The sequence below is a fragment of the Heterocephalus glaber genome, unplaced genomic scaffold (genome assembly GCF_053883595.1).
Source record: "Heterocephalus glaber isolate CG9 unplaced genomic scaffold, H.glaber_assembly_v1.0 deba00001428, whole genome shotgun sequence".
NCBI classification, from domain to species: Eukaryota; Metazoa; Chordata; class Mammalia; order Rodentia; family Bathyergidae; genus Heterocephalus; species Heterocephalus glaber.
This window is the reverse complement of record NW_028258293.1, coordinates 31,817,461-31,843,037: the sequence shown is the minus strand read 5'-3', so window position 1 is coordinate 31,843,037 and position 25,577 is coordinate 31,817,461. Positions and strand designations below refer to the sequence as shown.

The 25,577-nt window shown below is 37.6% G+C and overlaps 1 protein-coding gene and 1 pseudogene across 10 annotated transcripts in view; both read left to right on the top strand.

The window, feature by feature from the left end:
- Window positions 1-25,577, top strand: part of Gdpd4 (glycerophosphodiester phosphodiesterase domain containing 4) — a 106,713-nt gene that overhangs the window by 48,907 nt on the left and 32,229 nt on the right. For all 10 annotated transcript variants that reach the window (XM_087212006.1, XM_021248265.2, XM_021248267.2 and 7 more), the window contains one exon: window positions 20,050-20,206. In XM_087212006.1, coding sequence (XP_087068132.1) covers window positions 20,050-20,206 — 157 coding nt within the window. The remainder of the gene's footprint in view (window positions 1-20,049; window positions 20,207-25,577) is intronic.
- LOC106008134 (nuclear receptor subfamily 5 group A member 2 pseudogene) lies at window positions 6,898-8,675 on the top strand (annotated as a pseudogene).

Genomic DNA, 25,577 nt, shown 5'->3' with positions numbered 1-25,577 from the left:
ATTCAAATATGTCCCCATTGCAAACCATACTTACAGCTTAGCCCTTTTTATTGCCTTAGCAGTTTATTTAGCACATATTCTCTAGATACCTATTGTATGCTAGGCTTTCTGCTGAGTGCTTAAAAGATGCAGTTGAATAAGATATAGTCATGCCAAAAGAGATGTTTCTAGCTAGTGAAGGAGATGTGGTATGTTTACAGGTAATATAACCAAGAATAAGGCCATTTGTCACAAGAGCCTTCCAGAGAAGAATAAGTGCAGGGGAAACTCAGTAGAGAAAAAGGCCATTCCTGTTCTATGAATGAAAGAAAAAAATCCATATGATCCAAGGTGTGTTTGGGTTGAGCCTTGAAGGAAAAATATTATTTTATATGGGAAAGGAAAGCATTCCAGACAGGAGCATATGTTTATTCAATAGTATCCAGAATATGTAAAGAACTTCTTCAACTCAATAACAGAAAGATAACCCAATTATAAAAATGGTCAAAGGATTTGGATAGATATTTCTCAAAGAATTATATGCAAATAACCAACCATGAAAAGATACTCCATATCATTAATTACTCAAGAAGTATAACTCAAAATCACAATAAGATACCACTTTACCTCTACTAGTAAGGATATAATTTAAAAGTGGAAAATAACAAGTGTAGGTGAGAATGTGGAGAAATTAGGAACCTTATACTGTACATTGTTGGTAGTGATGTAAAATTTTGCAGCTACTGTGAAAAAGTTTGGTGCCTCCTCAAAAAGTTTAACATAGAAGTACTGTATGAACTAGCAATTCTATTCCTTGATGTATACTCAGAAGAATTGAAAACAGAAACAGAAAGAGGTACTTCTATGTCAGTGATATGAACAATTTGGGTTATGACCAGAATTTTAAACGTACAACCAAAGTCTTGAGTTCTGACCTGAACGGTGTCCACTTGTGCTTCCAGATAGCCTCAGATACAGATTTAACCCTTAAAAGAGTTCTGAAAGGAACATTATAACATCCTTCTCTGTATGGGGTTAATTGAGAAATCCTGGGCCAATCCCTCTCTGAAAACACTGAGATCTGCCTGTACACAGGAGACTGTGAAGGCTGTGTAGAGGAGCCTGAGCCATCAATTGACCAACCTGAGTTACAACCAGCCTTTGGGAACGAACTGAGCTCATGAGTCAAGGGTCTACTGTAATATACCCAAATAGAGATTTCTCAAAAGAATACATACAAGTGACCCATGGATATATGAAAAAAATGTTGAGTGTCACTAATATTAGGGAAATACAAATCAAAACCACAGTGAACTATCACCTCACTCCAGTAAGGATGACTATTTTCAAAAAGACAAAAGATAAAAAGTGCTGTTAAGGATGCAGAGAAAGGAGAACTCTTGCACAGTGGTAGTAATATAAATTAGTACAGCTGTTATAAAGAGAAGGATGGAGACTCCTAAAATTTTAAAAATAGGGGAATTGAGAGTACATGCTCTGAGTTTGATCTCCAGTATTGTGAAACAAAATTATATAGAGCTGGGAGAGTAGCTCAATGGTAGAGCAAGTGTGTTTAGCACGCACAAGGCTCTGTGTTTAACCCCTCCCACTAATAAAAATAAAACAGAACTACCATATGATCCAGAAGTATCATTACTGGGGATATATCCAGAGGAAATAAATTGATATGGTAAAGAGATATCTGCTCTCTTATGTTACTACAGCACTATTCACAATAGCCAAAAAATAGAAACAATTAAGTATCCATTAGTTGATGAATAAATAAAGAAATGTGGTGCTTATACACAGTGGAATACTATTCAGCCATAAAAAGAATGAGATCCTGTCATTTGTGACAACATCAATGGAAATGGAGCTCATTATGTTAAGTAAGATAAGCCAGACTCAGAAAAACAAGTACCATAGGATCTCATTCATATCTAAAATCTAAAAAAAGATCTTAGAGAAGTTGAGAGTAGACTGGTACTTACCAGTGCTAGGGAGAGAGGAAGGGGGAAAAGTTGATCAATGGTTCTAAGTTATGTTATATTAGGTAGTCACAGTATGGTGATTATAGATAATGATAATATTCAATATATTTCAGAAATCTATGGGAAAAGATTTTTAATGTTTTACTATAAAGAAATAATAGTTTGAGAAGACAGATATATTTAACCTAATTTGAGTATTATACAATGTATACCAGCATTGAAGAATCATTGGTTCCTTATTAATATGTACAATTTTTGTTTTTTGTGTCCATTAAACATTAATGTAAAACTTTAATAAGAACACTAAGGGCCGGGGATTTAGCTCAGTGGTTTTGCCGCCTGCTGCACAAGCACAGGGACCCGAGTTTGATCCCTGGTACCAAAAAACAAAACAAAACAAAACACTAAATGCTATCAGACAAATTGGATCAAACATTTTGCTGTTGGAAATGTAAAATGGTATAATCATTTAGGTTAAATTTGGCAGTTTTTTACAAAACTAAGTATGTGTTAACAATATTGTTAGTTACCTTTCCACAGCTGAGAAAACTGTCTGAGATAAATCAACTTAAAAAGGGAAAAGCTTTATTTTGGCTCAAAGTTTCAGAGATTTACCTTTTGGCAGAATGTGTGGTAGAGCAAAGTTTGGGGTAGAGTAAAGCTATTCACTTCATGTTGTCTGGAAGAAGAGAAGGAGGAGGAGAGAGAGGGGGAGAGAGGGAGGGAAGGGGGGGAAGAGAGAGACCTCTATTGAAAACTTCCTTCCACTAGCTCTCACTTCTTAAAGGTTCCACACCTCCCACTAGCGTAACAGGTTGGACCCAGCCTTCAGAACATTGGCCTTTGGAGGACATTCAAGACCGAAACTATAGCACCACACATCCAGAAGTTATACTCTTGTGCATTTATTCCAGAGCAAGGAAAACAATCTTCATACACAAACATTTACTTTTTATAGTGGCTATATTCATAAAAGCCCAAATCTACCAGAGTCCTCCAAGAGGTAACTGTTTAAACAAAAAGCTATTGTTCATTCATATATTATGAAATATTACTCAGCAATGAAAAGGAATGGACTACTGAAGCATAGTGTAATTTGGATGGATCTCATGGAAATATTTTTGAATGAATAAAGCTAGTCTCAAAAGGTTATATGTTATAAGATTAAGTTCATGTCTCACCTTCAAAATGACAAAATTAGAATGATGCAGAAAAAGCAGTTGTCGGGGTGAAATGAGGCAGGTGGCTGTAACTATCAAAGGCAGTACAAAGTTCTTATCTCTTTACTAGTCTGTATATGTATATGTGATAAAATTAACACAACTAAACACACAAATAAGTACATGAAAAACTAATAAACTCTGAACAAGTTCAGTGATATCGATTAATGCCAATTTCTTTATTATAACATTATAGTATTGTTCAGGGTTTGAATTTGAAACTTGATTTTTAAATATGTTTATTTTTTATTTTTTTCCTGGTGCTAGGGAATTGAACCCAGGATCTCGAGCTTGCCAGGCAAGTGCTCTACCACTGAGCCACAGCCTAGCTCCTATAATTTTGATGTGAAATGCCCACCAAAACTCATGTGGTAAAGGCTTGATTACCAACTGAGGATTTTGGGGAAGTGATTACACAAGGATGCTTAACTTCATCAAGTAGATTAATCATTGATGAGATCATAATTTGATGGCATTATTGGGAGGTGATGGATTCAGGAGATGGGGCCAAGTTGAAGAAGGCCTGACCTTGAGGGCTCAATCACTGGCCTCTTCCTCTCTAGTTCTTTTTCTTCTCTCTCTGCTACCTGACTGCCATGAGGTGGCCATCTTTGACCCACTATGCCCTTCTGTCATGATCTTCTGCCTCACTGCAGGCCCATAACAATGGAACCCACCAGTCGTGGGCTGAAAACTCTGAAACTGTGAACCAAAATAAATCTTTTATTTTTTAAGTTGTTTTTTCCAGGTATTTTGTCACAGTGACAGAAAGCTGACTAGTACAAGTATAGTTATGCAAGATGTTACCAGATTCAAATGTCTGTGCTACCTGCTACTCAAAGTGACCAAAAATTTGAGACAGGAGTTAGTGAAGAACAAGATTTATTCAAAGTTGGCCTCTTCTTTCTTTTAATCTCAAATCTCTGTCTTAAGAGAGCTCAGGGTCTTGAAGGGCTTTTATAGGAGAAAAGGGGGGTATAATGAGAAAATTGGCAAAGAAACCCATGGATAGAGTGGGGCCTTCCTCTTTAAAGCATACAGTATTTCTCCATTTCTTCCTCCCTAGAACATCTTCATGGACCTAGACTTCCTGGAGCTAGCCCCCACAATTTCTTTTCGTAAGGACACGTTATTTTTCTGCAAGTTAATTCACATGCTTTGAATTATTTAATGACAACTAAAGAAATGAGAAATATTAACAGAGGCCACCAGATGTTCTGGGTTTAAACAAAGATTATTTAACAGTTAAAATATTGTATACTTAGGTGAGACTTCTCTTTAGAATTTACAATACTGAAGAAATTCTATTAAAAAGGGAGTTTCCATTTTAAAATAATGTATTTTATTTTACTAAAAAAAGTAATAATTTGTCCAAATTAAAAAATTTTGTAAAGTTTATTTTAAAGGTAAATTTTAAAAATAAGAAAAAGGCAGAAAGAAACCAGTAAATAAATAATGAATAAAAGAGATAGGATGTTAAAGAATTAGTGGGGGAGGCCAAAATAATTCTGCTGAGGACAGCTCCAAGAAGGAGCTGCTCTGGTAGTTTGCTTTACTATAAGGTGATGAATCCAAGCCTTTATTCCTGTGAGCATCAGTGAAACATGGGGTGTTAATAGTACATCATATGCATCCTTCCACTTCTCAACCACCTGTTCTTCAGGCGCTTGGGTTTTCCAGGTTTTTATTGGTACCTTGTCTCCAGAATGGAAGAGGTAGAACAGCTCATCCATGGGATGGGAAAACCTGGAAAGAGTAAATTGATGCAAAGTAGTTGATAGCTGACCAATTGTTATACATATTGTTTAATCCTAGCTTCATTTTCTAATTTGAAAGGATCTCCCATTTACAATTTTAAAGCAATTTAACTTTAGCCCACTTCAGGGAAGCAGAGCTGTAAGCAAGATTTTCTTATTTTGAATGTATCTGTTGATAAAATTTACCTGATTTCTTCTTTAAGATATGGTTGATTTCAGGGCCGAGGACTTAGCTCAGTGGTTCTGCTGCCTGCCTCACAAGCGCAAGGTCCAAAAACAAAAAAAAGATATGGCTGATTTTTTTTCCCATGGAGTATGGTCTTCATTATAAGTGCAGTTTTCAAGTTATTTGTAAAGCTTTACTCACCTTTGGGGTGACTTCAGAAACAACTAACTCATAATCATGTTACCTAGAGGTCTGTAGTTCAAACCTGAGAATAATTTCCTTGAACAAGAATTTAATTACCTCTGTTGTTTTCTCAGTTCTAGTAGAATATGCCTCTACTCAACATGAGAAAGTGTCCAAAAATACTAATACAAATTTAAAATTTCCATCTGTTTGGGGCATCTGAGTGAAGTTGATTTGCCAGTCTACAAAGGGACATGACCCTTTATGTTGTACCCCTTTCATAGGTAGAATGTGTTTTATTTGGGGGTTATTTTTTGCACATGTATAGAATCCTTGTGTAACCCTTTTTGCACAGTCTTTTGAAGGTGTGGACTTTTCAAGTAAGGCCATATTAAATCTGCTAGTGCATCCCTGCCATAATATGTCCCTTCATGTAGTATTTTAAAATTTGATACACCAGCTGGGCCTAGCGATGTACATACCAAAATTCAAGAGATTGAGGCAGGAGAATCACAAGTTTGAGGCCAGTCTGAGCTTAAAAAAATAAAAAAAAGGATGCACCAGGGCTTCTGGAAGTAAAAACATTTCTTGGTCATTACTTCTCCATAGTGAGTCAGAATTCATATTAGAAAAAACTTATTCTTAGGCTCATTCCTCATTCCATTCTGTGTAGTGAGGTTTAAACTTTAGACAATGCTAAGTGGGATATCAAAGCCCCAATAAATTCTTTCTCCTTGCTTTGAGCATCTTTTAACTTTCTGATTTTTTTCTAGTCACATGGGAGTCAAACCTTTTGGTATTCTGGGCAATGTATACTATCCACCTGGGCTGATAAAGCAGTTCTTCCCAATAGGATTTTTATTTCCATCAGTTGATTGATGTCCTTATTACTTGAAGTTAATAGTTTCCTTTTGTTCCAAATAGCTCAATGTGTATGCACTGTGAAAAAGACATATTTGGAATTGGTATATTTACTTGGGTAAAGCCTTAGTGAATATACTTAATTTAGCTTCTGCACAGAAGTGCTGACTGAAAGGGCATAGGCTTCTCTTATGTTATCCAGCATTACTATAACACATGTAGCTCATCCTGTACTTCTTCTGTGAATCTCCTCGTCCTTGTATAGTTCAAACTTGTGAGCTGCCAGGGTTGAACTGACAAATGCAGCCTGATTGAATAGACTCTTGAGAATTTCTAAGCAATTATATTCCAAATCAGAGTCAGTTTCCATTACTGGGAGAAAGGTGGCTGGATTTAGGGCTGTGACAGTTTGCAAGACAATGTTTAGTTGCCCAGCAAAATAGGCTATTTGCCCATTTGTCCCACCATCATCCAGTATCTTCCTTTTTGTTCTAATAGTCAGTGCTTAAGGTACAAACACCATAATAGACTGTCTCAAGGTAAACTTTTCTGCACTTTTAAGATATCAAAAGTAGAGCTCCCCCACCCGGCCCCCGCCCCTGCTTACCTCCCTCCTCCTAGCTCCCCCGCGTCCTTCCCCGCACCGTCACCCTTGGAGCTGGAAGGGGCTGCACTCAGATGCGCCAGAGGAGCGGACCAGGCAGGAGAGGGAGTTGCTGGGCTCCTGGACTGACCTTGACGCCCCAGTGCCACGCGCAGCCGCCCAGTCATGCTGCCCAAAGTGGAGACGGAAGCCCTGAGACCGGCTTGATCGCATGGGGAACAGGGGCCGATGCCGGAAAACATGCCAGTGTTTCAGTTTAAAATGGTGAATTACTCCTATGATGAAGACCTTGAAGAGCTCTGCTCCATGTGTGGTGATAAAGTGTCTGGGTACCATTATGGGCTGCTCACCTGTGAAAGCTGCAAGGGATTTTTTAAGCGAACAGTCCAAAATAATAAAAGGTACACACGTATTGAAAACCAGAATTGCCAAATTGACAAAACACAGAGAAAACATTGTCCTTACTGTCGATTTCAAAAATGTCTGAGTGTTGGAATGAAACTAGAAGTGGTAAGAGCTGACCGAATGCGTGGAGGAAGGAATAAGTTTGGCCCAATGTATAAGAGAGACAGGGCCCTGAAGCAACAGAAAAAAGCCCTCATCTAAGCCAATGGACTTAAGCTAGAAGCCATGTCTCAGGTGATCCAAGCAATGCCCTCTGACCTGACCATCTCCTCTGCAATTCAGAACATCCACTCTGCCTCCAAAGGCCTACCTCTGAACCATGCTGCCTTGCCTCCTACAGACTATGACAGAAGTCCTTTTGTCACATCCCCCATTAGCATGACAATGCCACCTCATGGCAGCCTGCAAGGTTACCAAACATATGGCCATTTTCCTAGCAGGGCCATCAAGTCTGAGTACCCAGACCCCTACACCAGCTCTCCTGAGTCCATCATGGGCTACTCCTATGTGGATGGTTACCAGACCAGCTCTCCAGCGAGCATCCCTCATCTGATACTGGAACTTTTAAAGTGTGAGCCAGACGAGCCTCAAGTGCAAGCCAAAATCATGGCCTATTTGCAGCAAGAGCAAGCTAACTGCAGCAAGCAAGAAAAGCTGAGCACATTTGGGCTAATATGCAAAATGGTGGACAAAACCCTCTTCTCCACTGTTGAGTGGGCCAGGAGTAGCATCTTCTTCTGAGAACTTAAGGTTGATGACCAAATGAAGCTGCTTCAGAACTGCTGGAGTGAGCTCTTAATCCTCGACCACATCTACTGGCAAGTGGTCCATGGAAAGGAAGGCTCAATCTTCCTGGTTACTGTGCAACAAGTGGACTATTCTATAATAGCATCACAAGCTGGCGCCACCCTCAACAACCTCATGAGTCACGCACAGGAGCTGGTGGGAAAACTTCGGAACCTACAGTTGGATCAGTGAGAGTTTGTGTGTCTAAAGTTCTTGGTGCTCTTTAGTTTAGATGTCAAAAACCTCGAGAACTTCCAGCTGGTCGAAGGTGTCCAGGAACAAGTCAACACGGCCCTGCTAGACTATACACTTTGCAACTACCCACAACAAGGAGACAAGTTTGGGCAGCTACTACTTTGACTACTGGAAATCCGAGTGATTAGCATGCAGGCTGAAGAATACCTCTACTACAAGCACCTGAATGGGGGATGTCCCCTATAATAACCTTCTCATCGAAATGTTGCATGCAAAAAGAGTGTAAGTTACAACCCTAGGAGCGCTGCTTTCAGAACAAAAAGAGTTGAGGTGGGGAGGGGAAGAAGAACAGGAAGAGAAAAAAAATACTCTGAACTGCTCCAAGCAACACTAAATAAAAACTTGGTTTAAAGATATTGAATTTTAAAAAGCATAATAATCAAATACTTAATAGCAAATAAATGATGTATCAGGGTATTTGTATTGCAAACTGTGAATCAAAGGCTTCACATCCCCAAAGGGTTCATACGAAAGACGTTGTAATGGAGTGGATTGAACTCACAGACGGATTCCAACACTGTGTCAGAATAAAATTGGACAGAACAATTCTTGTATATTTAAGCTGATCTCCACTGTGAAGAAATTTAGAAACTACTGGGCCGGGGATTTAGTTCAGCAGTTTTGCTGCTTGCTGCGCAGGCACAAGGACCAGAGTTCGATCCCCGGTACCAAAAAAAAAAGAAATTTAGAAACTAATCTGTGTTATTAATTAGCCTTGTTCAGTGTGGTGTTTGCGTTTACAGAATTCCTCCATGGTGAAGCTGAACTAAAACAGTTCTCAAGAATGCATCAGCCGCACCTGTGACTGCTCCTCCCTCTTCCTCTGAAGGGCCCCTGTACCTTCTGCCCTGTGACCACGGAATCTGTACTAAGGTCATGTGGTCAGACACACCCAATAGTAGCTCCACTAAATCATGAATTCTGAATGTCTGTGTTGTAGACCTGCAAACAGCTATTAAGAACAGTCTATAAATACGTCAACTTGCCATTTTAAATATGTTCCGGTTTGTTTTGTCACATGCTCATGATTGGAAAAAAAAGGCAATGTCCTTCTTCTATCATATATAAGCATTAATTAATATTAAGGAATATGAATTTGGAATATACACATTTTTTAAGGAAATACTCCATAACTAAAGCAAGTTAGGTCTTATTTCTGCTACTGTTGCTGAAATGTGGCTTTGGCATTGTTGAATTTCATAAGAATTTCTGACCAAAAGGCTTACTAGGATCTGTCTTTTTAATCGTCAAAGTTTGTATTCATTTAAAAGTAAGATATTAAACACCTTTTGCTGGGATGTCAAATAGTCACAATTCTAAGTAGTTGAACATAAAAATTGAAGCATGTGAAGCTATGCAAAATGAAAAGGATGAGCTGATAAACCGACTGACCCAGGGTTCATTCTAGTTGCAAATGAGAACCTCCTAAACTTGGGATAGAAACTGATTTTTTACATGTAGCCTGGAAAGATATCAAAGTAATTCAAATCTTTCCCAAAAGGGAAAGGAAGAGAGTGATACCTTTCTAAGTCATAGGCCAAAGTCTGCTGCAGAACAAATATTGAGGACAAAGAATTGCAAAAAAACCTCTCAGAACAATGCTGTCAGTATTATTAACACGAAATGCCACAGTATGAAAGTCTTGCCTTATTTCATGATTCTAAAAGGTAGCTGTGCAGATGTGGATCAACATTTGTTTGAAATAAAGTATTAATACTTTAAAGTCAAATAAAAAATATAGTGTTCACATTCTTTAGGTCCTGGGAGGGGTGGGGGGGGGACTGTGATATTGCAAAATAGCAAAAAGCGTAACTTCTTTAATGTTATTTTTCTGATTGGTAATTATTTTTAACAGTACTTAATTATTGTATGTTGTGAGACACTAAAATCAAAAACAGGAATCTCATTTAGACTTTAATTTTTTGAGATGATCGGCAACACAATCACTTATAGAAACTGTAAAAGATAAAAGTCTACCCCCCCTTAATTTTTTTCATAAATGTTTCTGGCTTTTGAATAGTTTATTTATATTGTATATCATAGTTTCAACTGTAGACAATTATGATGCTAATTTATTGTACCTTGGTTTCACCTTTGTATAAGAGATAGCCAAGACTGAAGAAACCAAATATATGTGTTTACTGTAGCATGTCTTCAAGTTAGTGGAACATAGTTCAGGGACATAGAAGGGTCTTAATGAATTAAAATCATCCTACTTGATTAAATGTCTGTAAAGCTCCATAATTATAATTCTTACTGTAGCTTATTTAATATCGATTGTAAATTATGTGACTCGTAGCTTCCTCTGTTCAAGTAAATTTAACAAGGTGGAGTCTTACCTGGTTTTCCTTTCAAGCATTATAAGTTGTATACCAAAGATATGAGTTATTACTTCAGTGTGTACAAAGAAGATTATTTTATTATTTTTGTTAATCACCTCTGAAGCTTGTCCACATGATGGGTACACCCTAGCCAAGCTGGGCATCAACTTGTGCAGGGTCTCAGTCACCTGTTTTGTCTTCATGGCTCAAAGAGCAATGAAAACTCACTGATCAGAGCACAGATCGAAAGCATTATGAGAATGGCAGCCGCATTGCTTCCCTTAGTTAGGGACCAAGCTAGCTAACGGCAGGTGGAGAGGAATGGCGCAGTCAATGGCTAATGAAAGGGCTCTGCTACGTGTGTGTAGCATGGGGAGGCGATGTGGAGATTAGAATAGTTATTGGGAAGGTCTTTAACATCAAAAAAAAAATGCCAAATCTGTGGATTCTTAAAAATCTGTGTTTCCTTACTTTAAACATACAATACTCCTCACTGAATTTGAACTTGAAAAATGTACAATACTGGTGTGTTGTTCAGCAGGTGGCTTACACCCGAGAGTGGTTCACAACACAGTCACACCCACACTGCTGGTGAAAACAAGGACAGCGGCTGATAAGCAAGATAGTGCTACAGCTATCCGTGCCCCTTCCAAAACTGGCCAGTGAATTTCTCTGATGTGAATCATTAACCAGTTTGTAATCAGACATTGACTTAGCCAACTGACTTATCAATCACAGGACTTATTAGTAAAAGCAGACTGAAACATAAAGGTTTTTGGCTTAGCTTGGTTTGTGATAGTTGGTCTATGTTTGTTAACAGACAATCTGTAATGTCTGGATATTTATATTACATATCAAGCAATGTTTAGAGTGTGAAGTCAGTTACACATTGACATTTTCTTACTGTGTCAGTGAAATACATATTGTCATGTCAGTTCTTGCCAGGAATTTCTCAACAAAATGGAGGGTTTTTTTCAGTATTTCAATAAATATTGATATGCCCAGCCTGATAAAAAAAAAAGATATCAAAAGTGGCTGCAAACAGTTGGAGGCAGGGTGATTATCATTTGACTATTTGTTACAGTTGTTTGGAGAAATAATCTATAAATTGAGACTCTCTAAGCATCTGAAAAGAACCCATAAACTTATGCCCTGTTTCTCATAAACAAACAACTTGAAGGGCTTTTGAGTGTTAGGTATCCCTAAGGGTGGCACTAATGTTAATTTTTCTGGAACTATGTTAAATGCTTATTGGCACTCAACAGTCCAGTATAAGGGTCTGAAATCCATCCCTGTCAAGTTTTTGTAAAGAAATTTAACTGTAAGTCCAAAAGTAGAAACCTAAATTTAGCAGAATCCTGTCGTGTTTAGAATCCCTTGCAGCTGCATTCGATTTACAAGAACTTTGATGCTGGTGATTGCTTGTTTCCAATTGGACATTAAGGCCCATTTTCCTTATATTAATTGAAATCCCTAGGTAAGTTACTCCTGATTACAAATCTGAGCCTTATAGGGTATCACTTTGTATTCACAGAGTGCAGGGTAATGCAGCACCAAGTGATGTGAGGTTGATATTTTTCATAATCAGGTCTTGCTATCAGAAAATCATCAACATATTGCAGCAAGACCTCCTCTTCCAAGTGCAGATCTCTTAAGTCTTTGGTTAAACTCTCACCAAAGACCTGAAATTTTCAAAACCTTGAGGCATTATAGGTCCATCAGTATTGTAAGGTGGTTGTCAAGACTGACTCTTGTCATTCAAGAGCAACTGTCCTTGTCTCCCTTTCATATAGTGAGTGAGACACAGTTCCAGTGGCTCTCTCATCATCTATGAGTCTGGTAGTGCTGTAGATTTAAAACATTTAACACACTAATTTCATTTTTTCTTTCCTTCTGAGTTTTACTGTCCAGGAAGGGAATGAAGTCTTTCTCTCCTCTCTGAACCATAAATTTAGTTCCCTCTTCCTTAGAATCCTCATTGTACAATAGCATGAAAGCTTATATGTAGTAGATTTCATCCCACTTACCTGATCTTTGACAAAACAATTCCAGTTGTAAAAGAGGGTTTTTATTTTTGTTTTTGTTTTGCAGTACTGGGGATTGAACCTAGGGCCTTCACACTGAACTACATCCTTAGTCATTAAAATTTTTTTAAAAAAATTCTAAGACGTGGTCTCGCCGAGTCACTAAGTTGCTCAGGCTGGGCATGAACTTTCAGTCCTCCTGCCTTAGCCTTCCAGAGTGCTGGGATTGCAACAGGTATATTCCACCAGAAGAGTATGATAATTTAAAGATTTATCCAGTGACCATCTTCCATTACAATATAACCCATACATAGGCATTGCAGTGTTACAATAGTATTTCAACTACTTTTTAGTCTTAGGATCAAAGCTGCATGCTGTCCAGTCAACTAGTATATGGCTAAGAGGCTCCTTAGGTGGTATCAGAACTGAGCTTCTCCTCCACACTCCAACTGGTACTGCAAAAATGACTCTAGTGAGGTCAGATGGCTAGTCAATCCTCCAAAATGGTGGAGACAGCTTATCTCATATCAGCTAGTACTGCAAACAGATCCAAGTGAGATCCATATGGCTAGTCAAAACTCTAAAGCAGTATAGATGATCCATTCCTACTGTGACTTACCCAGCTGGAGTTAATTACCTTGCCACCAACCACGTACTTCTAGGCAACCAATGCTATGAGTAGGAGAGAAGAATCTTAGATCAGAAGTTCAGCTCCCCATGATGAGCTAAATCCCCTTTCCCTGGTCTGAACCAAGAGGGTCATGCTGCTCAGAAGAGGACCCCTTTAATTCTTGGCTGGGTCACCAAAATTGTTACCAGATTCAAATGTCCATGCTGCTCACACCTTGAAATGATCCAAATATTCAAAGATGGAGGTTGGTGGAAGAAGTCAGGTTTATTCAAACTTGGCTTCAAAGAAGATACAGGAGCTTCTTTTTTTCTCAGATCTCTATGAGGGGTGGTAGCTCAGGGCATGAAGAGCTTTTATAGGAGAAAAAGGGGATACAGTGAAAAAAATAGGCAGGAAGTCTATGCATTTTAGATCTATCCTCTCTTGAGTGCCTGTCTCCTTTTCTTCTTCCCCAGACTATCTCCTTGGACTACAACCTCCAGCAGGACCAACACCTGCATTTTCTTTTCAGATAGATATATTGCTTTTCTGCAAGTTAACTTGTATACTTTATGTTCCAGCACAACAAATGCTCTTTACAAATGCTCTTATAGTTCTGGGTTCTAAAGACAGATCATTTTAGCAACTGACTATTTAGATGAGAACTCTCTTTAGAATTTAGAATATTGGGCAAAGGGATAGAACATTAAAGGAATAGGTATGGTTGTTAAAAGGAAGGGGGAGTACATTCTGCTAGCAACACATCCAGAAGCTATTATTCTGTTACAAATGTTAGTATTAGAGGAAATTAGGTTAGGTATATACAGGATCTCTCTGTATCATTTTTTATGTATCATGTGAATCTATAATCATCTCCAAATATAAATTTAAAAAGAACCCCACTAGTTTTTTTAAAAATGTGTGTAGAAAACACACACACACACACACACACACACACACACTAACTAAGGAATGATACATCCTGACATTTTAAAATTTCCCCAGATCCCATATCTTGCTCCAGCTTATTCTTTTATTGTTACCTTCTTTTATCCCACATTCCTATACAGTGGTATAAAAGAATTGCTATACTGCCATAGAAGAGGAAGAATTATTTTTTGCCTTTATCCTTCTCAGTTCTTTGGGTGGTCTACAAACTAAATACAAGATTAACAGAAGTAAAAAATTTTAATTACATTTTCACATTTGGGAGTCCCAGAAAAATATAAGATTCATGGAAACATCCAAGTAATTGAAGCTTATATAGCTTCCTTAGCTACAGAAGGAATGTAACACAGTGGAGCCTTGAGTTACGACCAGCATCACAAACAAACAACCTGGGTTACAGCCAGAATTTTAGTGTTAACTTATGACCAAAGTCTTGAGTTATGACCCAAATGTCAGCCACGTGTGAGGTTGTAAACAAAGACTTGCGATGCTAGAAAAGCATATGTGAGCATATGTAAGCTTCAGTCTGAGCCCAGATGTGTGTATTTGTGGATGTGATTTTGGTCAGTGCTTTATATAATGGTTATGATTACTGCTATCAAAATGGCCCACAAAAAGCTATAAAAGAAGCTAAGAAAGGAAGAGAAGGTAAAGAAAACAATCACAATAGAAAAGTAGAAGGAAATTGTGGAGAGCTATGAGAGTGGCATTTGTGTGACCAATCTTGGTAATATGTCCAGCATGTCAAAATCCACTATCTCGACAGTCTTACAGAGAAAAGCTTTGTAGAAGGCAGCTAGTGTTGCTAAAAGTGTTATCAAATTAGTAAGTCATGATCAAAAGTGTTAGATGAGGTAGAAAGGCTATTACTGGTGTGGATAAATGAAAGGCAGATGGCAGGCTATTATAAGCCTGAGTCTATAATTTGTGAAAAAGCTAGAGCTATAAACGCAGATCTCATAAAGGATAATCCATTCATGAGTGATAATGGTGAAACATTTTGTGCCAGTAAGGGGTTGTTTCACCACTTTAAAGTGATAACTGGGTTTCATAGCATAACTAGGGATGGTGAAGCAGCCAGTGCTGATAAAAGGGCTACTGAAAATTACATAAACCACTTTGAAATGATGACATAGAGAAATGGCTTTTGCTCTCATCAAGTTTTCAACTGTGATGAAAACTGGGCTTTTCTGGAAGAAAATGCCCAGGAGAACATACATAACCCAGGAAGAGAAGTAAATGCCAGGCCTCAAAACTATGAAGGATAGGCTAACCTTATTGCTATGTGCCAATGTGAGTGGTGACCTCAAGATAAAACCTCTCTTGGTTCATCACTCTGAGACCCCTAGAGTGTTCAGAAAATATAAAGTCATGAAGAATAGGCTAGGGGTCATGTGGTGATCCAAAGCAAAAGCCTGGGTAACAAGTGTACTTTTTCTTGAGTGGATCAGGGAGTCTTTCTATCCTCCTGTTAAACATCTAGTTGACAAAGGTTTACCACTCAAGGCTCTCCTCATCATGGAAAATGTTCCTGCTCCTTCTTTGGAAGAATTGGCTGAAAAATTTCCATAGCTCTCAGTCGAGTTCCCTCCACCTAATACAACTCCTCTACTGCAGCCTATGGACCAGCAGGTTATAGCTAACTTTAAGAAGCTATACACCAAGGAACTGTTCCTGATGTGCTTCTAGATAGTCTCAGATACAGATTTAACACTTGAAGAGTTCTGGAAGGAACATTACAACACTTTTTCCTGTATGGGTTTAATTGAGAAATCCTGGGCCAGTGCCTCTCTAAGAACACTGGGATCTGTCTGGAAGAAAGTGTGGCCTAAAATTATATAGGAGAGAGACTTTGAAGGCTGTGTAGAGGAGCTTGAGCCTTCAGTTGACCCTGTGGTTGATGACAGTGTCACTATAGCAGAGTCCATAGACTCACAGGTAGACAGTGGTGATGTTGAAGAACTGGTGGAGGAACACTCAGAGGAATTGTCTAGAGAGGCACTTCAGCAACTTCTGACTGAGCAACAGAGAATGGCAGCTGAGGAGCTTTCTGAAGAGGAGGGAGAGTATCAACAATCAGTGGAGCAAAGTTCTGAAATAAAGGAAATCCTGAAAAAATGGACAGAACTACACACATTTGTAGAGAAGACCCACCCAGACAGAGAAAAAGCTAATTGTTTCATTCACTTGCTTAATGACAATGTCATATCATACTATAGAACAGTGTTAAAGAAAAGACAGAAACAGACAACCTTAGACCAGTTTTTAGTTCTGAAAAGGTTGAGACTAGTGAGCCAGGAGCAGGTCCTAGTGGGCTACAGACTCTCCCAAGGAGAGAAAAGACACCAAAGAGTCAGATTCCTGATGTTCTTATGGAAGAGGACTCTCCTTCCAACCAATAACCACCATTTCATCCTCCCTTCCTGCCCTTGCCATGTCCTTCCACTTTGAAGCTTGCTAACCATGCACTGAATCCTCCAAAACCATTAATCAAAGTAAACCTATTCTCCTTTAAGTTGTGGATATTGAATATTATGGTCCAGTGATGGGAAAGCTGAATAATACACCATGCATGCAGAAGGAAACTAATGTATATGGTTACATGAAATTTTCATTTGAACATACTTTTGAGAAACATTTAAAAAGCAGGTGGCATGTCTATTCCTCAGAAACAAATGTTTTCTTTTTTTTTGGTACTGGGGATTGAACTTGGATCCTTGTGCTTGCGCAGCAGGCAGCAAAACCACTGAGCTAAATCCCTGGCCCCTCAGAAACAAATGTTTAATGTCAATAAGCTGTAATGCCTCTGAGAGAAAGCCAGTGGGAGACCTTGATAAGAGTCCATGGAAAGACCGTTATCTCCATTCCTCTAGTAAAAGTTTTAGCATGGTCGTCCAGCCAGTCATATACACCCTGGAGAACACAGTTGGATTTTCTGGGGTTTGCTTCTGCAAGCCTCAGACCCTGAAGCAATGTTGACCTCGTTGCATGGACTAAAAGGAGAAATCTTGCTTGCAGTCACTGGGAGCCCATGAAATCTAAGTTGGCATGCCATCCATTCCCTCCACTAACTCAGTGTCTTTTTAAAATTTTAAGGGACATTAATAATGTTACACCTACTAAGTGTGTGTGTGTGATCAGTAATTCCTCTAAGTATTGCCTGTCATTTAACATCTATGATAAAAAAGTCAAAAATTCAATGAAGATGTGCCATGCCAAGACATATTATAGCCTGAAATAAAAAGGGAAATCAGTAATACTAATCCTGTCTATATTTAAATTTATAAGTTGTACTTATCATGGAATTTTACATTGATTTTTATTTTAAAATACTACATTAAAAGAACATTTATCTTGATTATTGACTTTTTCTACCACTCCTTCAATTTTATACCTGAGTTGAGTGAATACCATTTTGTTATGGTTTTCTCTTTTCCTGCTTCCTTTTAGACTAATGGAGAAAATTTTAAGATTTTGATCACAGTGTTGGGTTATTGGCTATACCTTTCTTTTTCTAGTGATTGTAGTAGAATTTATAATACTATCATTAACTCATCTCTTCTTTTAAGACTATACATTTTAAAATAAAATACAATTTTCTTAGCAGTATATTATCATTTCACCTTTCCCATCATCTAACCTGATGCTGTCATGCTCACCATACATTGTTACTTATTTTTGGTTTAAGTAAAGAATTTTATTTTTTAAAGATTAAAATATTTTAAAACTTTGTAACATTTACTCATAAATTTTCAGTTTTGACATTCTTAATTTTTTGGTATAGATCCAAGTTTCCACTTGATATCTTTTCTCTTTTTGCCTAATAATTTCTTTTAATTTTTCTTATAGTGAGGAAGTAATTATCCTGCCTTTTGTTTATATGAAATTGTTTTGATTTCTCTTTATTTCTAGAGAATATTTTTGCTCGGTATATAATTCTAAGTTGTTCTTTTCTTTCAGCATGTAAACTATGTAGTTCCACTAGAAAACAAAATCCTAAATTCATGTGGAAACATGAAATACACAGAATAGCCACAGCAATCATAAGCAAAAAGAGAGAAAGGCTGGAGGTATCATAATAACAATATCCAATTTCAAATTATTCTACAAAGCCATAGTAACAAAAAGAGCATTATAGGTAGACAAAAATAGACATATAGATCAATGAAACAGAATGGAGGACATAGAAACAAACCCACAGCTACAGCCATTTGATTCTGGACAAAGGAACCAAAAATATACATCAGAGAAAAGACAGCATCTTTAATAAGTGATGCTGGTAAAATTGAATATCTACTGGTAGAATATTGAAACTAGATCCTTATCTCTCAGCCTGTACAAAAATCATTTCAAAATGGACCAAAGACCTATGTGTATGACCTGAAAAATTGAAACTGCTAAAAGAAAACATAGGGGAAATACTTAAAGCTATAGGTACTGGCAATTTCTTAAATAGAACTCAAATAGCAAAGGAAATAATAACAAGAGGACACAGGAATAAAGGAGCCTTTCTGCACTGCTGGTAGGAATGTAATTAGTACAGCTACTATGGAAGTCAGTATAGAGGTTTCTCAAAAAACTAAAAATAGAGCTACCATTTGATCCACCTATATTAATCCAAGGCAAAAAGTCAGCATACTCTAGAGATAGCTGCATACCTGTTTTGCAGCACAAGTCACAGTAGCCTAGATATGGAACCAGTCTGGTGCTCATCAACATATGAATGGATAAAGAAAACATAGATATATACAATGGAGTATTATTTAGCCAAAAGAATGAAATTTTCTGTCATTTTTTTGAAAATGGATGGATCTGGAGACCATCATGTTGAGTGAAATAAGCCAGATTCAGAAAGACATATATCATATATTCTCCCTAATATGTGGAATATAAAAATATTAAAAAATGACAAGAAAGTAGAAGGGAGGCTATTATTAGACAAAAGGAAGGGAATAAGGGGGAGAGAAAGGGGTGTAAGGCCTGGTAATAAGGGAGATGGATATAATCGAAATGTATAATACACCTTGAGTCCCCCCATGGGGCAAGAAGGGTGATAGGGAATGAAAAAGATCAAAGTATGTTACATGCATGTGTGAACCTGCCAAAGCAGGTTACATCTAATAAAAAGATGTAAAAATGTTCTGTAGTTTTGCCTTGTTTAATTGCGTATGAGAAGCCTGTTATATGCTTACCTGCCTTTCTATATACGCCTACACTCCACCCCAGCTACTTTTGAAACATATTTTCAGTTATTCACCAGTTTACTTGTAATAATCCTTAATACAGTTGGGTCTTGTACTCTTGCACTTATCTATCTTGGGACTGATCGATTCCTTATTTCCTTTATTTTGTCAAGTTATTTGGTTGGTTGTGGCAGGAGAGTAAATTTCAATCCTTACTTCCTTATGGCCATTTTAGATATTTTCTTCATAGGTATTTTAATTAGAAAAGAGACTTTCATAAAATCATAGATTATCCAAAGCAAAGAGTAGATGGTAGAACCAGGAACTTGTCTAATAATATTATCACATAGGGAGGGTCTAGGACTGGAAATGCTCAGGGCAGATAAATACCTGGGAAAGGGGTCAGAAAAACACAAGAAAGATTGTATGGAAGCCTGGTCCTCTGGACCTCAGGTCCTGCCTTGGCCCCACCCCATTCACCTTATTTTCAAGCCACTATTCTACCTGGCGCTTTCCTCATGCCACAGGGCCTCTGAATAGGGAAGTTATTCTTTACCATCAGTAATATGATTATTATATTAAAGATTGGTCCCTGGGATAGAAAAATATCCACATCAAAATTGGTTGCTGAGATATGAGAGGAAATAAAGAGCCTTAGTAAGACCTATGATCTTGAAGGGCTTTCTGGGGATTCTGCCTGCCAAAATAACTAAGTTCAGCTTATTCATTCCTTACCCTCCCTTCCTCTGCCTGCAGTTTTGATAATGTGCCTTATCTCATGCATGACTATGACTTGAGAAGAACAACCAATATCAGAGAGGTCATGCCAGAGGCTGCTTATAGTCACCCTTCCTCCTTCAATTGGACTACTTTGTCAACTCTGAATGCTGGTGAATGGTTCGTACGGCCAGAGGTAAGACACATTCCCCAGTTTCCCAAGCTTGATTGAATTTCTCTTCTGTATGGGTTCATGTGCTGCTCCTGGAGATAAAGGCCAGAGGTAAAGATAGACAGTGTGGAGTCCATTTGTTCCTAGTTAGGCAGCAGGACCATAGCATTGGCACTAGGGCTTTTCTGGTAAAGCAATCAGTTATTGTTGCTTTCTACATTCACCAGAAAGTTTGAACATAAACTTGTAAACTTACTATTGTGATATCATTCCTTTTTACCTAAGCATTTGGTAACCTTTGATATATCTCTACCATGTAGGTAGCATTTTCTTTTTTTTTTTAAATTCTTTTATTGGTACATTTTAGGTATACAATATGTTTACATTTATCATTGGGTGTTTGTACCTGTACATGATGTATCTTAGTTCTTATTTTTTCCCATTACCTGTGTGCCTTTCACCCCCTCCAACCTTCCCTATTTACATGGATTTCGTTTCCATTTTTTTTCTTTTCTCATAATTTTTCCTTTCCCTTCTTCCCTTTCCCCTTCCCCTCCCAACACCCCTACACCTTTGGACCTTTTCCTATATCAAATTATCAATTATGTATTTTAAACATTTTAATCCTTATTTACACTTTCAGTTTCTCACACTAGAGAAACTATTTGGTATTTACACATATGTGTCCTATTTATTTCACTTAAAAGAGTATGGCCTCGATATGCATCCATTTAGCTATAAATGTCTCTAATTTCTCATTCTTTATGGCTGAGTAGTACTCCATTTTATTAAAAAAACACATCTTCTTTATCCAGTTTCCAGTTGATGGGCACGTGGGCTGTTTCCAAGCTTTGACTATTACAAACTGTGTTGCTATAAACATGGGTGCACATATATCGCTGTGATATGATTCTTTTAATTCTTTGGGGAAGATACCTAGCAGGGGAATAGCTGGGTCAAATGGGACCTCTAGTCCTAGTTCTTTGAGGTATCTCCATACTGATTTCCACAGTGGTTGCACCAGCCTGCACTCCCACCAACAATGGAGAAGGAGTCCATTCTCTCCACATCCCCACCAGCATTTGTTACTGGTTGATTTCTTGATAGCAGGCATTCTTTCTGGGGTGAGGTGGAATCTCAGTGTTGTTTTCATCTGCATCTCTCGAATGACCAGTGATGTTGAACATTTTTTCATATATTTATTTGCTGCTTTTACTTCTTTGTCTGAGAAATGTCTGTTCATTTCAGGTGCCCATTTTTGAATCAGGTCTTTGAATTGGGTGGGGTCTGATTTTTTTCAGTTTTTTATATATTCTCCATAGTAGTCCTTTGTCTGAGGTACGGCTGCTAAAAATTTTTTCCCACAATGTAGGTTGTCTGTTAGCTCTGTTGGTGGTTTATCTTGCAGTGCAGAAGCTTTTTAATAAGATGAGATCCCAGTTGTTGATTCTTTGTGCTAGCACCCATACTACTGAGGATTTATTCATAAAGTCTTTTCCTATGCCAATGTCTTCAAGAGTTCTACCTAACTTATCTTCCAGCAAGTTTAGTGTTTCTGTTTTAATATTTGGATCTTTAATCCACTTTGATCTTAGTTTAGTGCAAGGTGATAGGTATGGGTCTAGTTTTAATCTTTGACAGGTTGAAATCCAATTTTTCCAACACCATTTATTAAATAGGCTATCTTTCCTCCAATGATGATGGTTGGCTCCTTTGTCAAAGATGAGGTGGCTGAGTATGTCTGGAGTTGTTTCTGCATCTTCTAATCTATTCCACTGATCCTCAGGTCTATTTCTTTGCCAGTACCATGCTGTTTTTATCACAGTAGCTTTCTAGTATAGTTTCAAGTTGGGGATTGTGCTACCCCCAGCCACGTCTCTGTTGCCTAGAATTGGTTTTGCTATTCTAGGTTTCTCCTGCTTCCAAATGAATTTTTGGATTGTTTTCTCTAGTTTTGTGAAGTATATTGTTGGAATTTCAATCGACATTGCATTAAATCTATATAGTAGTTTTGGAAGTATGGCCATTTTCACTACATTGGTTCTTCCTACCCAGGAACAAGGGATGTCTTTCCATTTTCTTATATCTTTCTTGATCTCCTTTTTCAGAGTGCTGTAATTTTCAATGTAGAGGTCTTTTGCTTTCTTTGTTAGATTGATTCCTAGATATTTCATTTTTTTGGATGCTATTGTAAAAGGAATTGTTTCCCTAATTTCTCTCTCAGTGAGTCTGCTATTTGTGTAAAAGAAGGCTATTGTGTTTTGAGTGTTGATCTTGTATCCAGCTACTCTACTGAATCTGTCAATTAAGTCTAGAAGTCTTTTGGTAGAGTTTTTTGGGTCTTCTATGTAAAGTATCATATCATCAGCAAATAATGACAGTTTCACTTCTTCCTTTCCAATCTTTATTCCTTTTATTTCTTTCTCTTATCTAATTGCTGTGGCTAATGTTTCCAGAATTATATTGAACAGGAGTGGTGATAGTGGGCATCCTTGTCTTGTTCCTGATTTTAGCATGAAGGTTTGCGGTTTTTGACCATTTAGTATGATGTTGGCTGTTGGTTTTTCATAAATAGCCTTAATCAGGTTGAGATAAAGACCATCTATTCCAATTTTCTGTAGCTTTTTAATCATGAATGGGTGTTGGATTTTGTCGAATGCCTCTTCTGCATCTATTGAGATGATCATATGATTTTTGTCCTTGACTCTGTTAATATAGTGTATTACATTTATTGATTTATGGATGTTGAACCATCCTTGCATCCCTGGGATATATCTGACTTGGTCAGGGTGTACGATCTTCTTGATGACCCTCTGTATTCTGTTTGCCAGTATCTCGTTGAGGATTTTTGCATCTATGTTCATTAGGGAGATTGGCCTGTAGTTCTCTTTTTGGGTTGGGTCTTTCCCTGGTTTTGGAATCAAAGTAACACTCGCTTCCAGGAATGAGTTTGGAAGCCTTGCTTCCCTTTCAATTTCTTTGATGAGTTGAAAGAGTAATGGCATTAGTTCTTCTTTAAATGTCTTGTAGAATTCAGCAGTGAAGCCATCAGGATGTGGGCTTTTCTTTGTTGGTAAATATTTTATTATGTTTTCAATTTCACTCATTGTAATTGGGGTGTTTAGAATTTCTATATCTTCTTCATTTAACTTTGGCAATTCATATGTATCTAGGAATCTGTCCATTTCTTCTGTGTTTTCTATTTTATTAGAGTACAGGTTCTCAAAGTAGGTATTGATGATCCTCTGGATTTCTGCTGGGTCTGTTGTGACTTCCCCTTTTTCCTTCTTAATTGCATGGATTTGAGCCTTATCTTTCCTTTTTTGGATAAGATTGGCTAAAGGTTTATCGATTTTATTTATTCTTTCAAAAAACCAACTCTTTGATTCATTAATTTTTGTATTGTTCTCTTAGTCTCCATTGCATTGATTTCTGCTCTGATCTTTATAATTTTCTCTCTTGTATGAGCTTTGGGTTTTTTTTTGAGCTTTGGGTTTGTTATGCTCTTCTTTTTCTAGGAGCTTGAGGTTCTGCCTTAGGTTATTTAACTGAGTTCTCTCTGTTTTCCTAATATGGGCATTCACTGCTATGAATTTTCCATGTAGAACTGCTTTCACTGTGTCCCATAGATTCCTGTATGTTGTACTGGCATTATCATTTACTTGTAGAAACTATCTAATTTCTTCTTTAATTTCCTCTGTGACCCATTGGTTGTTCAGGAGGGTGTTATTCAATTTCCAGGTGTTTGTGGGAATTTTGCAGTTTCTCATGTTATTTATCTCCAATTTTATTGCACTATGGTCTGATAATATATGGGGGGTAATTTCAGTTCTTTTACATTGACTTAGACATGTCCTGTGAGCTAGCATGTGGCCTATTTTGGAGAATGACCTGTGTGCAGCTGAAAAGAATGTGTATTCTGATTTTGTGGGGTGGAACACTCTGTAAACATTTATTAAGTCCATTTGTTCAATAGCTTGGTTCAGTTCTTGAATTTTGTTGTTAATTTTTTGTCTAGATGATCTGTCTATTTGTGATAGGGGTATTGAGGTCCCCCACTACAATTGTATTAGTGCTTATTTGGTTTTTCATGTCCATTTTGTATAGTTGGGGGCATTCATTTTTGGTGCATATATATTTAGGATTGTCATGTCTTCCTCTTGGATTGTTCCCTTCACAAGGATGTGGTGACCCTCTTTGTCTCTCTTAATTACTTTTGGTTTGAAATCTACTTTGTCTGCAAATAAGATTGCTACCTCTGCTTTTTTCTGAGTTCCTGTTGCATGGAGAGCCATTTTCTATCCTTTTACTTTCAGTCTATGAATTTCTTTTTGAGTTAGGTGTATTTCTTGTATACAGCATATTGCTGGATTTTGCTTCTTAATCCATTCTGTCAGTCTACTTCTTTTGATTGGTGAATTGAGGCCATTAACATTGATAGTTATAATTGATAGATACTGACTCATCCTAGTCATGATGTTTTACTGTTGTTGGCTCTTTTATTTCTTATTTTTCCCCCCTTTCCCTTTAATGTCTTACCTTGCCTGGTGGCTTCCCTCTGTTGGGCCTCATGGAGTTGTGACATTCATTGTCTTTTTCTAGGATATTGCTTAAAATTGTTTGGCGTGCTGGTTTGGTGTTCATGAAATTTCTCAGGTGTTCTTTGTCTTGGAAGTATCTAATTTCGCCATCGATTTTGAAAGATAATTTTGCAGGATACAACAGTCTAGGTTGGAAGTTATTTCTTTTTGGGGCTTGAAATACTTCACTCCAGGCTCTCCTTGATTTGAGGGTTTGCATTGAGAAGTCTGCTATGATTCTGATGGGCTTTCCTTTGTAGGTGATTTGTTTCTTTTCTCTAACTGCCTGTAGAATTTTGTTCTTCTGTTGGGTTTCTAGGATCTTGACTATTATATGTCTATGTGTAGATTTTTTTGATCATGGCTAGTTAGAATTCTGTATGACTCACTTATCTGTATGTCCAATTCTCCACCTCTGACTGGGAAGTTTTCTACTATTACTTCTGTGAACAGTTTTTTATGTCATTTGTACTTTCTCCTGATTTTTCCTAGACTATCAGTCTTATGTTATTCTTCTTTGCATCATCTAGCAGCTGCTGGATTGATTTCTTGTGGTCCTTACTATCTTTGAGAAATCTCTATTTTCATGGCCCTTATCCACAGTCCTGTCTTCTATATCTGATATTCTGTCTTCAGATTCTCTTAATATGCTCTGCATGCTTTCAGTAGAGTTTTTAATCTCCTGAATATCTGTTTGAATCTGTTTCATGGATTCCATGTCTTTCTTATGTTGGGCGATCATGGTTTCCATTTCTTATGCTGGGCATTTATGGCTTTCAGCATGTTTCTGATCTCATCTATTTTCTTATCTGTTT